The sequence below is a fragment of the Anopheles ziemanni genome, chromosome 2 (genome assembly GCF_943734765.1).
Source record: "Anopheles ziemanni chromosome 2, idAnoZiCoDA_A2_x.2, whole genome shotgun sequence".
NCBI lineage: Eukaryota > Metazoa > Arthropoda > Insecta > Diptera > Culicidae > Anopheles > Anopheles ziemanni.
The window spans coordinates 62,934,310-62,954,066 of record NC_080705.1 but is presented as its reverse complement, the minus strand read 5'-3'; the positions used below and the strand labels follow the sequence as shown (position 1 = coordinate 62,954,066).

At 43.6% G+C, this 19,757-nt stretch overlaps 1 protein-coding gene across 1 annotated transcript in view; it reads left to right on the top strand.

The window, feature by feature from the left end:
- The window catches only part of LOC131294340 (cell adhesion molecule Dscam2), a 65,107-nt gene that overhangs the window by 44,859 nt on the left and 491 nt on the right, over positions 1-19,757 (top strand). The window contains exons 4-16 of the mRNA XM_058322389.1: positions 2,785-2,974; positions 6,778-7,395; positions 9,321-9,448; positions 9,686-9,822; positions 10,083-10,969; positions 11,713-12,792; positions 12,870-13,022; positions 13,097-14,242; positions 15,154-15,303; positions 16,178-16,348; positions 16,605-16,708; positions 18,050-18,128; positions 18,218-18,364. Coding sequence (XP_058178372.1) covers positions 2,785-2,974; positions 6,778-7,395; positions 9,321-9,448; positions 9,686-9,822; positions 10,083-10,969; positions 11,713-12,792; positions 12,870-13,022; positions 13,097-14,242; positions 15,154-15,303; positions 16,178-16,348; positions 16,605-16,708; positions 18,050-18,128; positions 18,218-18,364 — 4,990 coding nt within the window. The remainder of the gene's footprint in view (positions 1-2,784; positions 2,975-6,777; positions 7,396-9,320; positions 9,449-9,685; positions 9,823-10,082; positions 10,970-11,712; positions 12,793-12,869; positions 13,023-13,096; positions 14,243-15,153; positions 15,304-16,177; positions 16,349-16,604; positions 16,709-18,049; positions 18,129-18,217; positions 18,365-19,757) is intronic.

The window sequence follows — 19,757 nt, the reverse complement described above, 5'->3', positions numbered from 1 at the left end:
CGAATAACGCCGCATTCATTATTGTATTTGCTTCAATAGTATCGCACCACAGGCTCTGTTTCAAGCATTTATACTTATTCCTACACAATTGGACCAGGGACGCTTTCAAAGCAGCCGTTTTAAAACCATTCCAACCAATTATTGACTCCATGGTACGCCATGGTGATGGATGAAGCCCGCTAAACGTTACCATTCCTCTCACGCTTGCCATCAATTTCGCTGTCGTGATTCATAAATTTGCAACAATCTAGCCCGGACCGGTCGCACGATAAGCTTCCCCGTAATGGTATCGCGCTGGAACGATTGAATATTAAAATCATCCCCACCGCCGGGCCCACGGGTTTTTCCATCCTTGCGAAACGAAAGACGGGGACAATTTTGGCGACCGGTGAAACCATGCAAATCAAATGGTCGCAGCGATTTCACCGAAAAGGGAGAGAAGCACCGGTGAATGGAACGCCGCCATCGGGTAATGTTGATTACCGGGCAAGACGGTTTTTATTACATTTACTTCCGATTTGATCGTGCGGAAGCTTGTTCGCTTAATGTGGTTAGCGGGAAATGGAATTGCGACTAATATCTAAAAAAAAACGGTAGAAACTTGATGTTGTGAATTAATTTTCCTTTCCTCCTGACCATTTTTGAACGATCCAAAATGAACATAAAGTCACGTAGGACTTTCATTTCAATGGCCAAAAGTATCGATGAAGTTCATCTCAGTCGATTACCAAACATAAATGTTTCGCTAACGTTTTTGAGCAAACATTTGCTACATGTGATCAATAAAATGGAACTTGATCGCGGCATCAGTCAACTTTACAGCAGCGTTGTAATTGCCACCGGTACCATGCATAAATGCATCCCCTCGACGGAAATTGGTCATTCCAGGGCAAATTGTGTCCATCCACCGCAGCTAGCATGTGGTCGATAGATAGACGTCCCGTTCGAGCCAAAGCCCATCAAATTCGTGAGATGAATTTTCTTCGAACCGATACACGACCCGGCTCGAACTCCATTACAACGCGCGGCTCATGCAGCCCGTTTTTATCGCCGCAGCGCAATTTCCCCCGTTACAAGCCGGAAGTGGTAGCCGTCTGAACCGCAAAATGGGTTCATAATTAAACGCCCCGTCGTGGAACATGTTTTCCAGCTGTCGTTTGTAAAATGGAAGTCTTGTCGCGACGCGATGGATGGGCTATAAAATGTTTTCCCGATGTTTCGGGGGCAACAAGTTTACGGCCACCACGGGGTCGACATATTCGAAACCCTCACCCCTCCCGCTCACCGCTTAACGTCTCGTATCTCGATGCCGGTGAATTAATCGATTTGTAATCGATTGCTTTCCTTTCCCTTCGCCCGACCGCTCCCCCCGTACCCATATGAGGCACTTCCACTTGGAATGTTGCAACAGAAAACATTTTGCAAGATGACCGCAAAAACCATCAAGGAGCGGAAAATCTCGTTCGCGCTCAACACAATTATATCGATTATCCAGTTTTTCAGCGCGTGGTTTTCCTGCGCGTGACCGCCGCCTCCGGGACACGCTGTTCCGGCACACCAACGCGAATACGGCGGGATTTGGACGGCGAGGGGTTGCTAGGGAACGTTAGGTTGGGGCTGTTGGGGACGGATCTGGAAAAATCATGGATCGGCTCAGTCAAGCTGACAACCAACCGGAGATGATGGGCGAAACGGAGGGGAATCGCAATTTTCCAACGCTCACCGCAAATTTAGGCCTTGGGTGTTTTCTAGAACCATCCGTGACTAGAAAACCTCTACAGGTTGGTTCGAAATTAGAAATCATTCGTATACTGTGTCAATATTACGCTGCTTTACATCATTGCATATCACAGTAATTTAATTTGATATATTTATTCAGTTGATGTTGAATCATCCAAATGATATAATATCTGATAGCCATTACGCAAAACAGCTGGCGCCTGATTTATATCGGCACCGAAGGGTTTATTTTACACCTGAATCCACCGGCGTACCGTGTTCGGTTGATCCGTTTTCCGCCCTTCAACCATCATCACGCATCCACGCTTCGCCGCTCCAGCTCCGTCCGGAGGCGTGTTGATGTTGCGGGGTAAAGTTTTCCCAGGAAAAACACCTCCATCGGAGCCGTCCGGAAGCGGTTCGACACCAAGAAACCTGTGCACTGTGCGAGCGGGTGGAAACCGGATCCTTGGCAACGATCGGAACCACATCGTCAGGGTTTGGGGATGGGCCTGGGAAGAGGGTTGGAGACTGTGCCATCGAGACTGCTTTGTAAGTGAGCTGGGAGATATTTAGTGTTCGTCCAGTCAACGGCTTCCACGTGACCGTTTCTTCTTGTACCACAAGACTTGTACCGTGAAAACCTAGAAACGTGCGGTTTTCTCTTGAGCCGGCATGTCCTTTGATGGAAATTATTCAACCAAAATTTTGTTGTTGTTCACGCAATGGACGCAATGTTCGTTACGAATGTCTGTGTGAATGAAGTCTGCCATAGCACATTTTGCACACTCCTGCACACCCTTTTAAATAAAATTCTTGCAATACCATCAACTTAAATTGTAAATTATCTTATTTAATACAAAACTAAGTAAATTCTCCGAAAAAAGCCCTTATGGTTATAAACATTATTGATCGTATTGAGGGAAAGATAGAAACGAATGCTCCTCCGGAAACACTACTTGGGAATCGATTTTCCAATCACCATGACGAATGCAGTAATTGATTCGATTGCGTAAACTAATTCACCCAACTGTCCCTTGGTTCACCCTTCCCACTGCTTTCCAGGTGCCCAGCTACATCCAGGACTACGTGGTGGTGACGGCGTGGGTCCAGGACTCGGGCGTCCACCTCTACCCGAACACCGACATCGGCGGCAAGTATATCGTGCTGTCGAACGGCGACCTGTACATCAACAACGCCGGCGCAAGCGATGCGTACAAGACGTACTCATGCAGAACTGTAAATAGACTAACAGGTAAGAGGCTTGCTCTAGCGGAAGGCATTACGCAACCGGGTGGAAAACATGATCAACGACGTAGAAAAGGGGTCGATAATGGAGAGAACTATTACTTTCGCTTGGTAAAAGGGATAAAAAGAGGATAGTTGAGAAAAAGGCACTTGCTGTCGGTCGAATGAATGTATCAGGGTTTGTAGTGTGTAATAGTTTAAGACTAAACATGCTTTGGTTCTTGCCAGTGAAAAGTCTACACGGAAGGACGATAGCGATTCCTATGGAGAAAAATGGTTTCTCCAACATGTTTCATTATTTTTAACACTGCAGCATCAAACATTATTTTTACATTTTGATACTCTATTTTAACATCTCTCCGTATAAATCTTGTCATCTATTTTTCTCCTTGTGAGGAGAAAGGATTATTTCTTTCCTTTAACCAATGAGCAGGATTTAACTGTACAGGTTATGTTTTGGTTAGTAGTCTTTAAATAGTTTGTGAGCTTTCATCTTGTTATGGTTTGTTGGTTTACATAAAATGATTAAAACTTTATTACTAATTGCGTACAAAAATTACATGTTAAAATTATGACGCGCGTGTGTATGTATCCGGTGTATTGCGGCCAGCGCTGCCGTACGTCCGTGCCGGTGCGCGGTTGGGAAGCGAGCGAGCTCGGGGCCGATCTTCTCGAGTGCTCCACGGCAAGGACTCTCCACATCGAAAACCCAGTCAACAAGGACAGGGTTGAGCGGAAGCGTTACGCGCGCGCCCAAGGTGCCTACACAACACATCTCATAATATGAAAATGTATCTCAATTCGAAATCATTTTCTCTCAAAAACTATTTCTCTAAATCTAGCATATTTAAATCAATTTCATTGAAATATAACTTTATCATTTTTTATGTTCTTTGCACATAAAGAATCGATCACATTAAAGCGGGCTTTTAACCATGCTAGAACATTCTAATGAATCTTTTGAATCAAATGATTAAAAATTTCAAAATATTGCAACAAATTTAAAAAACTCGAATGTAGGCAGTTTAATGGTGCTGGAAGACGAATGCAACCTTTTACTCAAATGAAATACAATTTGACACTTCATTGCAATGTTTTCGTCTACCAGAGATGTAAACAAGTAATAATTTCGATTTCACTGCAACATTTATATGTTCCGAACCGAGTGACTATTCCGTTAAAAGAATAGTTATTGTATTTGTTGAGTTTTTCTCAAAACACACTGTAGATGCTAAACAACAAGTTGTGTTGTTAGATAAATTACCAGTGAAACCAGAGAAAATATTTCAGGATCAGAAAATACAAATTGGTAAAAAAAGAAATGTTTTGTTGAACTGGACATACTTAATTCGTCTTACAGCACCATTACAAAACTAATTTTCAACGAACAGTAGACTCCCGATTATTTGGCGAAGGGGGAATAGTTTGTCTTTTACTATCACTCACTCGGTTCGGGGAGAAAAGATACAACTCATACACTTTTTTCTTTAGATAAAATTGTCCGGTTGTGGTGTTAAATGTAAGATGATAACGGTGTGTTCGACTGTTTAATTTAAAAGACCCCATCTACTACATATTTTAGCTTTTTTTTATGTATGGAGTTCTATGTACACCTAAAACTCGACCAATATTCAACCGTCGCTACTGAAACTTTTCACACATTAAGTTTAAGTACTGCAGATGTTGTTGAAGGTTTTTTTGATCACTGTTTTTTGATAAAATCATCTAAATTTTACAATTTAAACTCAGTTTTACTAACACAAACAAAACAAGCATGTAAACAAATGTCAAGGTGTATCCACCATAGTTACACTAAGGTTTATACATCGCGGGGAAATTGATAAAATATCAAACATTTTAAATATGTCGTTAATGTAACTATTAAATTCAAACATATCTTTCAAGTATTAGTTAAAACCATAATTCTTTTCTCAATTCCTTTTTCACCGCGCAACGCCGGGCGTCAAGCTAGTATAGTCTATAGAGACCGTTCAGTAAGTCAGTAATCAATTCTGCAAGCCCATGAAATTTACTAGTTCAACTTCTGATTCTCAAGTAGTGTAATTTTTTATAAACTGATTAATCCTTTTTGGAATGATATAGCAAAGTGTTGTTCAATCAACTTCTTTATTGTTTTTTTCATAAGTTTATTTGAGAGTGCTACCGATCGAAAGTCTTCTGTATTTTGAATCATTTAGAATGGATTTAAAATGTCATAGAGAAGAATTTGTTCTCCAATCCATACGTGTGAAAAATCAATCCACAATTGCTCGGAACAGAAAATTAAACCAACACTCCCTGAAACAGATCAACAGTTTTTGTCAACATTGCATGTTGACGGTTTTCCCCAAAACGCTTAATATTCCATCTAAGGCGTTGCTTTCATGCGCAAGAAATGCCTCCGGCGAACACGTGAGCTGGCGTGAATATTTTTGCGTCCTTCTGCGACCAAGGTTAGCCAGCATCCGTTTTCACACGACCACTCCTCCGCGGTGGAATTCCCCTCACACCGACCATTACCCGGGATATGGCAAAGCGAAAGGTATGCCCGGGCACATTATTGTGCGGCTTTGCAGAATTGAGGAAGGAGGAAAAAAGAGTTTTCTTTTTGTGCGAGAAAAGGAATCTTTTGTCCCCAGGTTTCCTTGTCTGTTCCCCGGTCCCCTTCTTTCGTCCGCGCGTTTCTTTCGTCCTGCCGTCCGGGAACGACCACGAGCGCATTCGTGCATTGCAGTCACGTAGCGCCCATTACCGCGCAGCAGTAATTACCGCCGTAAGCCAAGCAGAAATCGATCAGCAAAGCACCGACTCCTCTGGTGGGGACAACAAAGTGTCGGAGGAAAAATAAAAACTTACCCAGCGCCTCGTGACCGTGCCATGTAACGGAGAGATTTTCCGGGCACGAACGGCTTCGGGTGGTGGATTCGTCCTTCTTTTTCTTTGTTTCCTAAGGCACACGGAACAATGTGCACACAACGCACTGGGTGCACACACGCGCACGCATACAAATGTAAGAGAACGAAATGCAAGCACAAACAATATGGTTGGTAAAGAAAATCCACTCCGAGACGAATGGCTGCAAATCCGCTTGCGGTCCTGTTTTCCACCAACCATTTCCATGAATTCCATCACGTGCTGCTTGGGTAAAATCCTTTAAGATGTCCCATGCACTCCCAACCGCGGAACACCCCGTGACATTGGGGGTGCATTGTTTTGTTGGTCCATGCCGAACGAGCTCCCGATGCTGGGAGCAACGCCGTGCCGTAGTTCTCTTATTAATGCATCGTGCAACCGAGTGGCGAAATATGGTTTGCCTACTGAACGCTGCTGCATTCGCTGGTCCGTCGCCAGTGTTGTGTTTTAAGTGGAAAATGGAATTTCATTTCGCTTCGACTTCGACATACCTACTCGAAGGTGGAGGCCGGACGCTCGCGTGCATCGCGAGGATAAACAATGAAACAACGGACGAGCGGGAGGAGGGAAAATGTCCTCGGGGAAAAGTATGCAGTATCGCTATGGAGATGGTGATTTTGCAGGCACACGATTGTGCGTTTTCCCTTTGTTTATTTACTGCACAATGCAGTTCCAGGTGGACTTTTTCGGGTTTAAATATTGCTAAAGTTCAACAACGGTCAGAGCGTTTTTCCGTGATATTTAGAGGTTATGCTTTGGAAAGCGCAGTGGAACCGTTTGCTAACGAGTAAAACTAACTTTGGAAGCTTTTTATTGTTATGTACGCAGGTATTATTGTGTGGAATTTTTAATAAAGAGTTTGGACTCGGTTCGTCACTCTCTCGCTTTCGTTTACAGGTGAAATACAAATCTCCACATATCCAGGCAGAGTGATAGTGACGGAACCGAAGGGGCTGGTCCAGCCGCGCATCAACGTCGAGAAGCATTCGCTCAAGCACGTGGTGGTGAACGCGCCCGTCACGCTGCCCTGCGTCGCCCAGGGCCACCCGGTGCCGACGTACCGGTGGTTCAAGGAGGTGAAGGACCAGATCATGCCGTTGCAGCTGAACGAGCGCGTCAGCCTCGTGTCGGCCGGGCTGCTCAAGATCGCGAAGGCGCGGCTCGAGGACAGCGGGAAGTACCTGTGCTGGGTGAACAATACGGCGGGGGAGGAGACGATCCAGGTGTCGCTGACGGTGACGGCACCGCTGACGGCGCACCTGCAGCCTCAGGTGCAGACGGTCGACGTCGGCAAGGATGCGCAGTTCCAGTGCGTCATTTCCGGCTTTCCGGCGCACGAGGTCCTGTGGATGCATAACGGGAAGCCGATCGTGCGCGATAGCCGGATCGAGATCTACACCGATGCGCCGCGGATCGTGATCAAGAGCGTACAGAAGGAGGACCAGGGCATGTACCAGTGCTTCGTCGCCAACGAGTGGGAGCAGATTCAGTCGACCGCCGAGCTGCAGCTTGGAGGTAAGAACGTCTTTACTGGTCAAAAGCCAGTACAGTGAAAAATTATAATTTTATTATAATTTTATTAAGGGCACCGGATTTTGCATTACTTAATAAGTTCACCATTCTCGATCACTTTCGCCAAACGGGGACGAAATCGAGAGCATATCTTTTTAATGTATGAGACAGTCATCGAGTTCCATGTTTTGGCAATTGAAGCATTCAAGCATCCAACAATGGAGGTAGAACGTCCATAGACCTTAACCTAACAATAAACCCATATTGAGTAATCCAAAGGATTCAAGTCCGGGCTGTTGAGCCATTTTTGAGGTATGGTACGGTGCTCCGACCTATTGGAAAATGGCGTGTTGGTGTGCTCCAAAGATGGCTTTCGTCTATGGCAGAACGAAGTCCTTCTAATTGTTCATGTAAACCTCGGAACTGTTAATTCAGCTTTGATGAAAGCTGGAAGCATTTTCTGACTATTGGGCGCAAATGTCTCCAAAACCATGACTCCGGCCGGATGTTAAGTTGTAAAGTTGAATTTTATTCGGCATCGATGATGAACATTTCCTTATCAGAGAATACGATACACTGTTTTCAGGACCAGTTTGTCTGTATCAGCTGTGCTTTAAGCTATCCAAAAATAAGCATTGACAACATTTGTATTTTTTATGGGACTTACTACTCTACCAACAAACTAGATACTGTGAGATTTATAATTGAAAACGACCCAAAGAACTTTTAAATAAAAAAGACCCAATAATTGATAGTTTTTTCAAGTGGAAAAAAAAGGCAGAACAATCAAACAACGAAATCGATATCATCAACTACAGAAAGATCTAATAAGACTATTGAAAAAACTTGTTGCTATTTTCACAAACTTTTCTTAAATTATTCATTGTTGTGTAATAGCGACAATACCGGGATGTTGTTAAATTTCCAATACTATAAATATGCTCTGCTCAAACACTATGAGAATGAAAATAACCTATCTATAAACAAAAGCAGCTGAAGAATTTATTATGCGGTTTTTTATTGATTTCAATCCTCTTTTTATATAGACGCAACCGCATTTTCTTCACTTTATAGGTTAGTTGAATTTAAATCTTAAATCGTTTAAGGAGACACGATACAAAACTGGTAAACATGGAGCCATTCATATCGGTGTACGTAAAATAACAAACTATAAAGAAAAGACGCTGAAAACTTAAACTATAAAAATGTTCATGTTTTTTTAATTGGCTTTAATTCGTTTTCCATATGGAGATAACCATATTTCCTCTACTCTTTAGTTTAGTTGGAAATGATCAAAAAAGAAAATTCAGTAAATCCCTTTCGATTAATTGAAATCTTAAATCATGTAAAGAAACAGGATGGAAACTAGGTACAATTCTAACAATTTGTACCGCTCTACTTAAAAAAAAGTATTATTTCCTATGAACGCAAACCCCTTTTTCTACGATGCTAGAGTCTATTTCAACTTTGATCAACACCGTAAGCTCTAGAGAACATTGCTTTCATCTTCTGCAAACTGGAAAAAAATAACTTGAAACCTTTTCCCCCATCCTGCCATGGGACGTGCATGGCCAGCTTTTTTCCCTTAATTTAAAGATTTTTTTCCTTTCACCATCGATGTGCGCGATGTGAGAAATGTTCCAGCATGCGAGCATAAATAATTAGAGCACGGAAAATCCCGGAAAAACCTCTCGAGATTGGTCCTCCACCAAGCAAGTCTCCAAAGTGCATTTATAGAAAGATGATGCACGGATGGAGTGGCATAAGCTAGAGTTTGTTTGATGAACGGCTACACGGAACCTTTCCAATCTCTGCGATTCTGAACCGAACGGACAAAAAAAAAATCAGCCCCGCAAGTAAATCCTTTGTTCTTGTCCTTTAATTACCTTCTATCTTTCTGCTTCCGTTCCGCCCTCCCCCCCACGCAGATGCGACACCGGAGCTGCTCTACTGGTTCTCGGAGCAGACGCTGCAGCCGGGCCCAACCGTGTCGCTGAAGTGCGTCGGCACGGGCAATCCACCACCGCAGTTCACTTGGAAGCTGGACGGGTTTCCGGTAAGTGCCATGTCACGCGGGCGGCGACGAACGCCGGCCGCTTGATTGCCCACTTTTGTAACAGAGATTGATGCGTGGCGAATCGGAAAAGCGATGGCGGAAGAAATAAAAACGCTAGTGCGAGGGAATGAGAGCGAAAGAAGAAAAAAAGGCCGTGCACAAAACAAAACATGAATGCAGGGTGAAAGAACTGACTCGAACATACAAACTCCGTCTCTTCCCCTTCTTCCCGGCCAGATCCCGGACAGCCCCCGGTTTGTCGTGGGCCAGTACGTCACCATCCACGACGACGTCATCAGTCACGTGAACGTTTCCAACGTGAAGGAGGAGGACGGTGGCGAGTACACGTGCGTGGCACAGAATAGCATAGGGAGGTAAGTGTGTCAGTGTGTGTGGTTATGAAAAATGCATTACACAATCTTCCAATCGAGCCTTGGGGATCGTGGGAATGACGCAATGAACGCTCATTGTCCTCGCAATCCTTTGGAAAGGGGATTCCTCCAGGGGGAAATCAACCGGTTCATCAGGCTAATGATGGTTGGGAAGGTGGATGGAGGAGTGGAGCTGGTTTTGATTTTTCCCGGCACTGAATGAAATTGGAAACAATCCCTCCCCTTCCTTTTCCGCTCCATAGGGTGTCACACAGCGCCAAGGTGAACATCTACGGGCTTCCATACATCCGCGAGATGCCGAAGATAACGGGGGTGTCGGGGCACGATCTCATCATCAAGTGCCCGGTCGCCGGCTACCCGATCGACCGGATCCACTGGGAGCGCGACGGCCAGACGCTGCCAATCAATCGGCGGCAGCGGGCGTACAACAACGGGACGCTCATCATTGAGCAGCTGCAGCTGGCGGAGGACGCCGGCACGTACACGTGCATGGCGCAGAACAAGCAGAAACAGACGGCCCGGCGGAACGTCGAGATTCAGGTGATCGTGCCGCCGAAGATCATGCCGATTCAGGCGATGACGAACATGCTGCGCGAGGGCATGCGGGCGGCCATCTCGTGCCAGATCCTTGAGGGCGACCTGCCGGTCAACTTTCGCTGGGAGCGCAACGGGAAGCCAGTGCTCGGTACGGGCAACGAGGTCATCCGCCGGCTGGACGAGTACAGCACCAGTCTGGTGATCGAGCACATCACCTCGGAGTACTCGGGGAACTACACCTGTCTGGCGACGAATGTGGCCGGAAGCGAGAGCTTTACCGTGCCGCTGACGGTGAACGTGCCGCCGAAGTGGATCCTCGAGCCGAAGGACTCGAGCGCCCAGGCCGGGCAGGATGTGGCGTTGCACTGTCAGGCCGGTGGCCATCCGGCACCGACGGTTACGTGGAAGAAAGCGATCGGCAACACGCCCGGCGAGTACAAGGACTTCCTGTACGAGCCGAACGTGAAGCTGCATCCGAACGGTACGCTGCAGTTCCGCAAGATCGCCAAGGACTCGCAGGGTCACTTTCTCTGTGAGGCCCGCAACTCCATCGGAACCGGTGTTAGCAAGGTTATCTTCCTCAAGGTGAACGGTAAGTAAGCGTATATTGACTAAAATGGTGGTGAAATAGGTGAGAAAAGGTGTGTGGGGCTTGTCGACAACAGAACACTAATAAAGCCACTAGCTTTTAGTTTTGCTCTTGGAACATATCTTAGAAAATTGATTTTAGTAGCTCTAGTTCAAGCAATTATAATACGTTTTCTAACAACCATAGTATACTCGAATTGATAACTATAAAACCTCACAATAAACCAAACAGTTTTTTATTGAGAAGAAATAAACATCTCTCGTTGAAATCTCCTACGATCAAATTAACAAAACAACAAATTGTAGAGCACAATACTAGAACAGGATAAACAATCAATCAATATTCGAAAACTGGCCCTAGGATTAAAGCATTATGCGTCTCTTGTGTTTAGATTCCAAAGAAATAGGGCCTTCGGAAGAAATAATTTTAACTGTTCTTATCTTCTCTATTCTTAGATATAATCTGTGTAAAAAGAAAACAAATAGTCAAAACAAAACATTCTTGAACAAAAACCATAGGTCATACCATGATGTAGTACATTTATAAGACTATATCCGCGCTCTCTGAATGTTTGTTCCACGCGCCAGACTCCAAACATGTTTCTTAAATTTAGACATTGTCACTTTTTTGTATTTTCTACTTCTCTGCTAACAATAATCGAGTGAAATAGGGATTGTTATAATTGTTATTGCTATGTTATTTAGTGTACAAATGTACTCTCATGGTGTTTATCTTTTCTTCCCTAGTACCTGCACATTTTACCACCAAGAACAAACAGATCACCTCACCACGTAACAAGCAAATCCACATCCAGTGCAACGTCCAGGGCGACAACCCAATAGACATCAAGTGGAAGATGCAAAACTCCCAGCAGCACCTCGACGAGTCGCTCGACAACCGATACAATATCCGAGAGCAGGTACTGGACGACGGTATGGTGTCAGAGTTAGGAATCTCGCACACCTACCGGCAGGACACCGGTGTCTACGTCTGCCAGGCATCGAACGCCTTCGGGCAAGACGAGATGTCGATCCATCTGGTGATTCAAGAAGTACCAGAGGCTCCGAAAAACCTCCGCATCAACTCACAGCAGTCACGAACGCTGCAGCTCTCCTGGAGCCAACCGTTCGCCGGGAACAGCCCGATCGAGAAGTACAACGTAGAGTACAAGCTGGTGACGGAACCGTGGCAGTCGGCCGAACACATCACCGTGGCCGGAACGCAAACGGTCATAACGCTGCAGAACCTAAAACCGGCCAAGGCGTACCATCTGCGCATTTCGGCCGAGAACAAGCTGGGCGCTTCGGAGTACTCAGAGGTGATTCAGGTGACAACGCTTGAGGAAGTGCCTTCGGGGCCACCGCTCAACATCAAGGGCGAACCGAAGAGTTCTACTGAGATCTTCCTCTCGTGGGAGGCACCCGATCGGGACCAGTGGAATGGAAACCTGCTCGGGTACTACGTCGGATATCAGGTAGCCGCGAGTCCGACCGATCGCGAAATCAACCCGACACAAGGCTTTAACTTTAAAACGGTCGAGGTGCGTAGCCACTTTGGTGGTGAGACGACTCTTCAGGGGCTAAGTAAGTGTACCACGTACAACATCGTGGTACAGGCGTACACCAGCCAGGGCAGTGGACCTCCAAGTAAGGAAATCTCACTCGGCACACTCGAGGACGTACCTTCCAGTGCACCAGACAGTCCCAAGTGTGACGTTCTCAGTTCCACGTCGATCTACATCACCTGGTCACCGCCGCCCGTCGATGGACAGAACGGCAAAATCCGAGGGTACAAAGTATCCTACATCGAAATGGACGACCTCTATGGTAAGTGATTGTATGAAAGTAGAGGAAAACGACACAAGAGATGTAAAACTCTGCTCTTCTTCTTGTCTGACCTACAGAAAAAGAACCCTACACCTCGAAAACGAACAATCAGTACCTTACGCTGGAGAACCTGAAAAAGTTCACCAACTACACGTTCTGGGTGCTGGCGTTCACCAAGGTTGGCGACGGTGTTCGGACTAACCCGTTCCATTGCATCACCCAGGAAGATGGTAAGATTATTCAGGGGATCCAGTGTTTATCCAATTAGATCATATCGATCTCCTTCCTTTCGGTTTTATTCCAGTTCCTTCCGCACCACGTGCTCTGAAGGCAATCCCTTCGTCTAGTACGAAAATCATAATCTCCTGGTTACCGCCACCGCACCGGAACGGGATCATAACCGGCTACACTTTCTACATGTCGCTCGTCGATGGTGGTCGCGACGAGGGAACGCACAAGCGGTCTTTGGTCCCGTACGCCGAGAGTCACGAGACGGTTCGGTTGCAGGAGCATGCCACCTACCAGTTCTGGCTGACAGCGTCCACCAAGGTGGGTGAAGGCGAAAAGTCGGAGGTAGTAACAGTGCCACCGAACAACAAAGTCCCGGCACGGATCGTCTCCTTCAGTCAGGAGATCGTTACACCCTGGAAGGAGACGCTGGTACTACCCTGCCGGAAGGTGGGAGTACCGGCACCGGTAACCATCTGGCGGCAGGATGACCAATCGATGGACACGGGAACACGCAAGCTGATTGCGAAAAACGGAACACTCTACATCAAGGACTGTCAGGCCACGGATGGGGGCAACTATACGTGCAGTGTGGAGAACAACTGGGGCCGCGACGAGATCGTCTACCATATCCGTATCAAGGTGCCGCCGGATCCACCGACACTCACCATCGTCAACACCTACACCGATAGCCTCCTGCTCGAGTGGGTGGACAATCGGAACGGTGGCTCGCCGGTGCTCGGCTACGTCATCAACTATAAGCGCGAAAACGGTGACTGGGAGGAGCTGCAGATCGACTCGAAGACCAACACCCATCTGCTGGTGAACCTCTGGTGTGGCACCCGCTACCAGCTGTACATCACGGCGTACAACAAGATCGGCACGGGGCTGCCGTGCGACATCGTGAACTCGAGCACCAAAGGACTGGCGCCGGTGCAGCCGAAGCACTCGCAGATGATTACCAACAACTCCACCAGCGTCACCTGCTGGCTGGACTCGTGGGGTGACGGCGGTTGTGGCATACTGCACTTCTCCATCGAGAACCGCCTGTACGGGCGGGCACCGTGGGCCATGATCGCGAGCCATGTTGAGGCAACCGAGCGCATCTTCACTGTGTCGGACCTTCAGCCGGCCACAAAGTACCAACTGCGCGTTACGGCCTACAACAACGCAGGAGCTACGATGGCCGTGTACAACTACACCACGCTCACCGTGCAGGGTGGTAAGAAAACTGCCCAAATAACACTTAAAGTTTTATCATGGTTCTTACTTTGTTGTTATATAATTTAAGTTTCATCTGAAGATTGATTACTTTCAAATGCTGTAATACAAAACCGCTTTAAGTCTAAGATGGCCCATTCTACTCTAGAAAACCTCCTAAGTACACAACAAAACCAACACAAAATTCAAGTTTTTTAGCTTGACAAATATAGGTACGAGGAAATGGAGCAAGATAGTGCACCGGCAACCTTGATTACGCCAATTAAACAAAACAAAAAGGGGAGTAATAGAATATGTTGAATCGCGTGTTTAATACATCGTACGTGACGTTCTCTAGTCTGTATTGGGATTTAACAAAGAAAAGGGGATAAAGCGAATTATGCCTGAAATCATGTAAGGCTCATGTTACGTTCTTCCAACAAGTACTTAACGAATACCTAACATTTGCATTTACTTTCCGGTTGTGGAGACAACAATAAAAACATTAGGCAAACAACAACAACGTTAGGCAAACAGTTCTAACACAACATACACAAATCCGCCAAACCATCGGTCTGAAAACCTAACGGGTTATTCCAGTTATTTATTTTATTTTAAACTTTTTGTTTCGCTAATATCGTTCCTTTTTCTTTGATAAGTGCTGTTAGAAAGAGTTCGGACGTATGGGTCCGGACTGTCTCTAACACTGTAGGTTTAAAAAGGATTCGAAAAAGCCAACAATAATCAAATCGGTTTTGTAAAATGCAAAAGCCTTAATATAACTCATTTGTTTTAGTAGAATAATGATACAAAACTGATAAAACTTGTTTCGTTTATTAAAAGTTCTAAATATTAGTTGGGTGGAAATTGCCCGCGCAAATACGATGATGATATCCTAACGACCTGTTTCAACTTATTCTCTTCCTTCAACAGTGATGGTTTATCCAGATCTTACCAATCCCGTATCTCCGCATATGGGCGAACATCCGTTCTATGCTAACTTTAAGGTTATTCTTCCACTCTGTCTATCCATCTTGATCCTGTTTGCACTCGTTGCGGCCGCCCTCCTTATCCGGAAACGAAGTAAGATTTCAACCGTCCATAATAAAATTATACGCACAGTTAATGGTAATGTTTTAATAACGCATTCAGTTAAACCACCAAAACGATTCAAAAGTGTAGAACTCATAACAACAATATTAGGTTCAAAGTGAAATTTTTGGTGGATGAAAAACGCTTCATGTTCTTGTATGAACAATTTAGATACGGTTTAAGTAATTCCGGATCAAATAAATCATGTTCACTAGGAGAATTTTATCTCAATTTAAATCCAAAATCAAATTTAAACTCACGCTTTGAAAAATGTTCAATACGTTGGACACTGTTCTTATAAGACTCAAAATACTCTCTATAAGCAAAATTAACCAAATTTACGAAGTATATTAAAAATTTGGAATCGTATTTTCATCAGCATATTAGTTTTACTGTAACATTTAAGTACAATTTTCTATGCTTTATCTAAGAAATTTTTTTTGCTAACAAATTTTATACTTCGTTTCAATTTACAACTCCAATTCTAATGTGTTTGAAAACAATGTTCATAAATTAAAGAAGTTTTTTGTTAAGTGTAGTTTCTAGATTAACTAGTATTATATAATCTACTTCATTCAATTATTTCAAAAGATTTGTTTTAAGGAAACCGGATAAAAAAATCTCAGAAGTAAACATCTTCTAATATGATACGATGATGATGTACTTAGTTTCATAAATCCAAGATTTCATCAAATGTTTGTTTAGAACATAGGTAAGGATTAACTTATAACACTTACATTACAAACGCCAACACCATTCAGTTAACCGTGATGTTCTTAAAACATTTATCAGTGTGATGATAATTTAAGGATCTTTATGCCATGTAGAACCGGGTATTGTAATCCATTCTTTTTGCTTTTTTTAGAAATGAACAACCAAAATCGCATCCCCTCGACTTCGATGTCGGAATCACCCTCGATCGCCAACATTCAAAACAAGCAGAACCGGGACCAGCAGTACCTGGCCGTGCGGGCTCAGCAGACGAGCCGAAACAGCAACTCCGTTGACTCGGGCAGCTATAAAGCCGAGGGAAATGGTAATCCACCAGCTCACCCATCCCCCATTTACTTAGTTTTATGTTTTGGTTACTAGACTTCCCGATCCTAGCATGCAATTTCTGCCAGCCTGGGTTCCTTTTTTCAAGTATCCCTTCAAGTAGTCCCTGTAAACACTCAGTTATCCATTCTATCATGCGACTTTTTCGTTATGTAAGACCCCATTCTTCCTCCCATCCCTCTCTTTACAACGCGACCCTCCCGGCTAAATCCCGTGTGTCCGTGTTATCGTTGCAGAGTATATTGAAGACATTTGCCCGTATGCAACATTTCAACTGAACAAACAAACGTACAGTGAAAGTTCATACAGTGGAAATGTCTACAGTGGACCATATCACTCGGTAAGAGGATCATTTGTGTATCATGATGTAAAAACCGAAAACTATCATGTAAGTTTAATTTCTACAACCATCTTATTCTTAACTCTTGTTTATCTCATCTCAGTGCCCCACGCTCGTTTGTGTGTGTGTGCGAGTGTGTACGTGTGTGTGTGAATTGAAAAAAACAAGGATGAAAACATTAAACACACATCATTGTGTTGCATTCGTTGCGAGTGGTTTGAGTTCAGTTTGTTGCTCTTCAGTTTCCACTGTTGCTCGTTTGTTGCTCTCATCCATCTCTATGCTCATTCTATTTATTCTAGCGACCATTGTTCGTATCAACCACAGCCTCATTACTAGTGAAACTCATCAGCCAAAACCCATACCTCCATACTCGCCGTCCACATAACTGCAATCTTTTCAACTCTTCGTCTTCATCGTTGATAAGGATTTGAGGAATTTCTTTATTTATTCCATATTGTTTCGAGAAGAAATCAATACTATCTGAGAAGATTATTATCAAGATTGAAAATTTGATTTTAAATATCATAGTTGACATAAAAAGATTCCTAAAGCATCGATTACTATCACTTGAACAGGAAAATTACCTGCCCCTTCAAGATCGATCAGTTCAGCAGATTTTTATCATTTATTTTTTAAACTTTTTACTCATCCCTACCCATTAATTGGCACCACCTCGCTACAATCCACCCTCACCCTCATCGATCATTCACGGTTTAGCAATCAATTCCATAACGCAACTCTTCAGCCACGTTTAAAAACCTCCATTTCGAGGCAGAGGACGATAGAGAAATCAAACCAAATTCAAACGATCGCAAATTATCGAAAGTGTCCCATATGTCGTTTTTTCTTTTTCTCTTTCTTTCTATCTCTTCTCTTCTCTTTCTTTCTTTCTCTCTTTTTTCTCTATGTTGTCGAAAATGTCGTATGTCCAATGAATTCTTCCGTTCGACCGATCGGACGCTCATCATGCTCAAAAACCTCTAAAAACCACCTCTAAAAAAACACAAAACCAACTCTTCCCAACCAACACCCTTCGGTTTCGCAATCGGCCTCGCACGAACCAAACATGTCCTCCAAAATGCGAATCAAAATGTGCTCGTTGGTCTTCGCTCTTGCGGTCGCATACCCGTGTGTGTGTGTCCTGCCGCTTTTCCTGCCCGTCTTCTGTCCGTCTCCATGTTGATTTGTTTTCTGCGACCAAAACGCAAACAACTGCAACAACCGAAACACGACATTCCTGTCGTCACTGAAACTGCTCCTACTAATCGACAATATTTCGCAAAACCAATCATACCGAACGAAACGAAAAACAAACAAAAAAAAACCCTCCCTTCGTAGAACAAAGAGCCCGAGTACACGAAGGTACGCAGAAAGGGCGGATCTCGACTCCGAGATCCGGCCACCTCGGAACCAATAGGTGAGTACGCTCGCACCGCTAATCCGTTGATGTTTGCTCGCTGTCTTCTCCATAAAGCCAACCATTTCTAGATATAAATCAATTTATAGAATCAGACAATCCCGGATCCACAGATTCCGAAGTTAGGAAGATACTAACACTTCATATACCGATTACAGAATATGATACACTCGGTTCCGAATCTGACAACGATATCGCCTCGCGCTCCAACCAGTCCAACTATCGTCACCATCGTGGTATGTATAACGGGAAGCACGCACCAACAACTTGTTTCATTTTTGATTATTTTAATCCTACTTAACGTTAATTAAATACAAAAATTAATTTATTGTTGTTTCAATTGGTGTGTATACTAAGTTACATCGCGTTATCCGTCATCATCGATTGTAAGGTTGATTATGAACAATTGGTAAACTCATATGTTCAATCATGTTTATGGTTTCCAAATTAATGAACATTCTAACTCAGGGGTCGGCATATATTTCCTAAAAAGGACCGGATGATAAAAAAATATCGAAAGCGCGAAAACCCTTTAATGGTGATTTAATGTTTTCAAAGTAATACTTAACACTTTTGAAAAGAGTATCAACTTTCTAAGTAAGTTACATCAAAAAGTAGTGTAAGATAAAATATTTAAAAAAATCATCAATGAACTTTTTAAAACATGTTCATATTTCTTTTTGTTTTTTTTTATGTTTTTAACGAATAAATTTTGGTTCGTTGTAACAGTACAACTTAAATTCTTTAATTGTATGTACTTGAAATTGATTCTCTATGCAAATTACTTTCAAATATCTCAAATCTCAGCTCAACTACGAGCAGTTTTCAATATCGCGATCCTTATTTTATATCTTAATTCGTATAAACATTGTATTCCTTGAATGCCGCTATTTTGGATGCAAAGTAAAGGAGTGCTTGCCCGGATTTAGGACAAGACTCATAAGACTAGAAAATTTTAACCCAATCAATAATGCAAATATGATAGAAAAAATCTATCAACAAGTATAGGAGAAATATCGCCTGGTATTGAACACCTTGTTCAACCATTTTAATTTTATTTTATGGGGAAGAACAACCTTACATCGTCAACAAATTCGATAAAAATTGAGATTGATTTTTGTGTGAAGCACTACAAATTTCCAACGAGTCGAATAAAATCAATTGCCGGGTCGAACTTTGCCGACCCCTGGCATTAGTGTACATATTTTCGGTGACATAATTTATATCGTCCGACATTAGCAATTATGTTTTTAAATTTTCTTACATTACATTTTTATTACTACCTTAAATCGAACATTTGTGTTTATCAAGACGCGCTTCCCCATGCATAAACTTTACGCTTCATTTCTGCTTTATCACTCACACCAACACGCTCTTTCTCTCTTTCTTCTCTCTTTCTCTTTCTTCTCTCCTATTGTTTTATTTTTATATATTAATTGTTAATCTACTTTAATCCCCTTCTGATCGTTGCCTTCCCTATTTCGATGATCATTTACTCTACTATTTCATACTTCAATTAATTTCCTAATCTTTTATTATTGCTCCATCTGTCAACCCTTCTACGACTCCCTCTCTTTGCTGGTTTTGCGTTGCGCCCCAAACCAAACCCAAAAACCAACCCTCCTCATC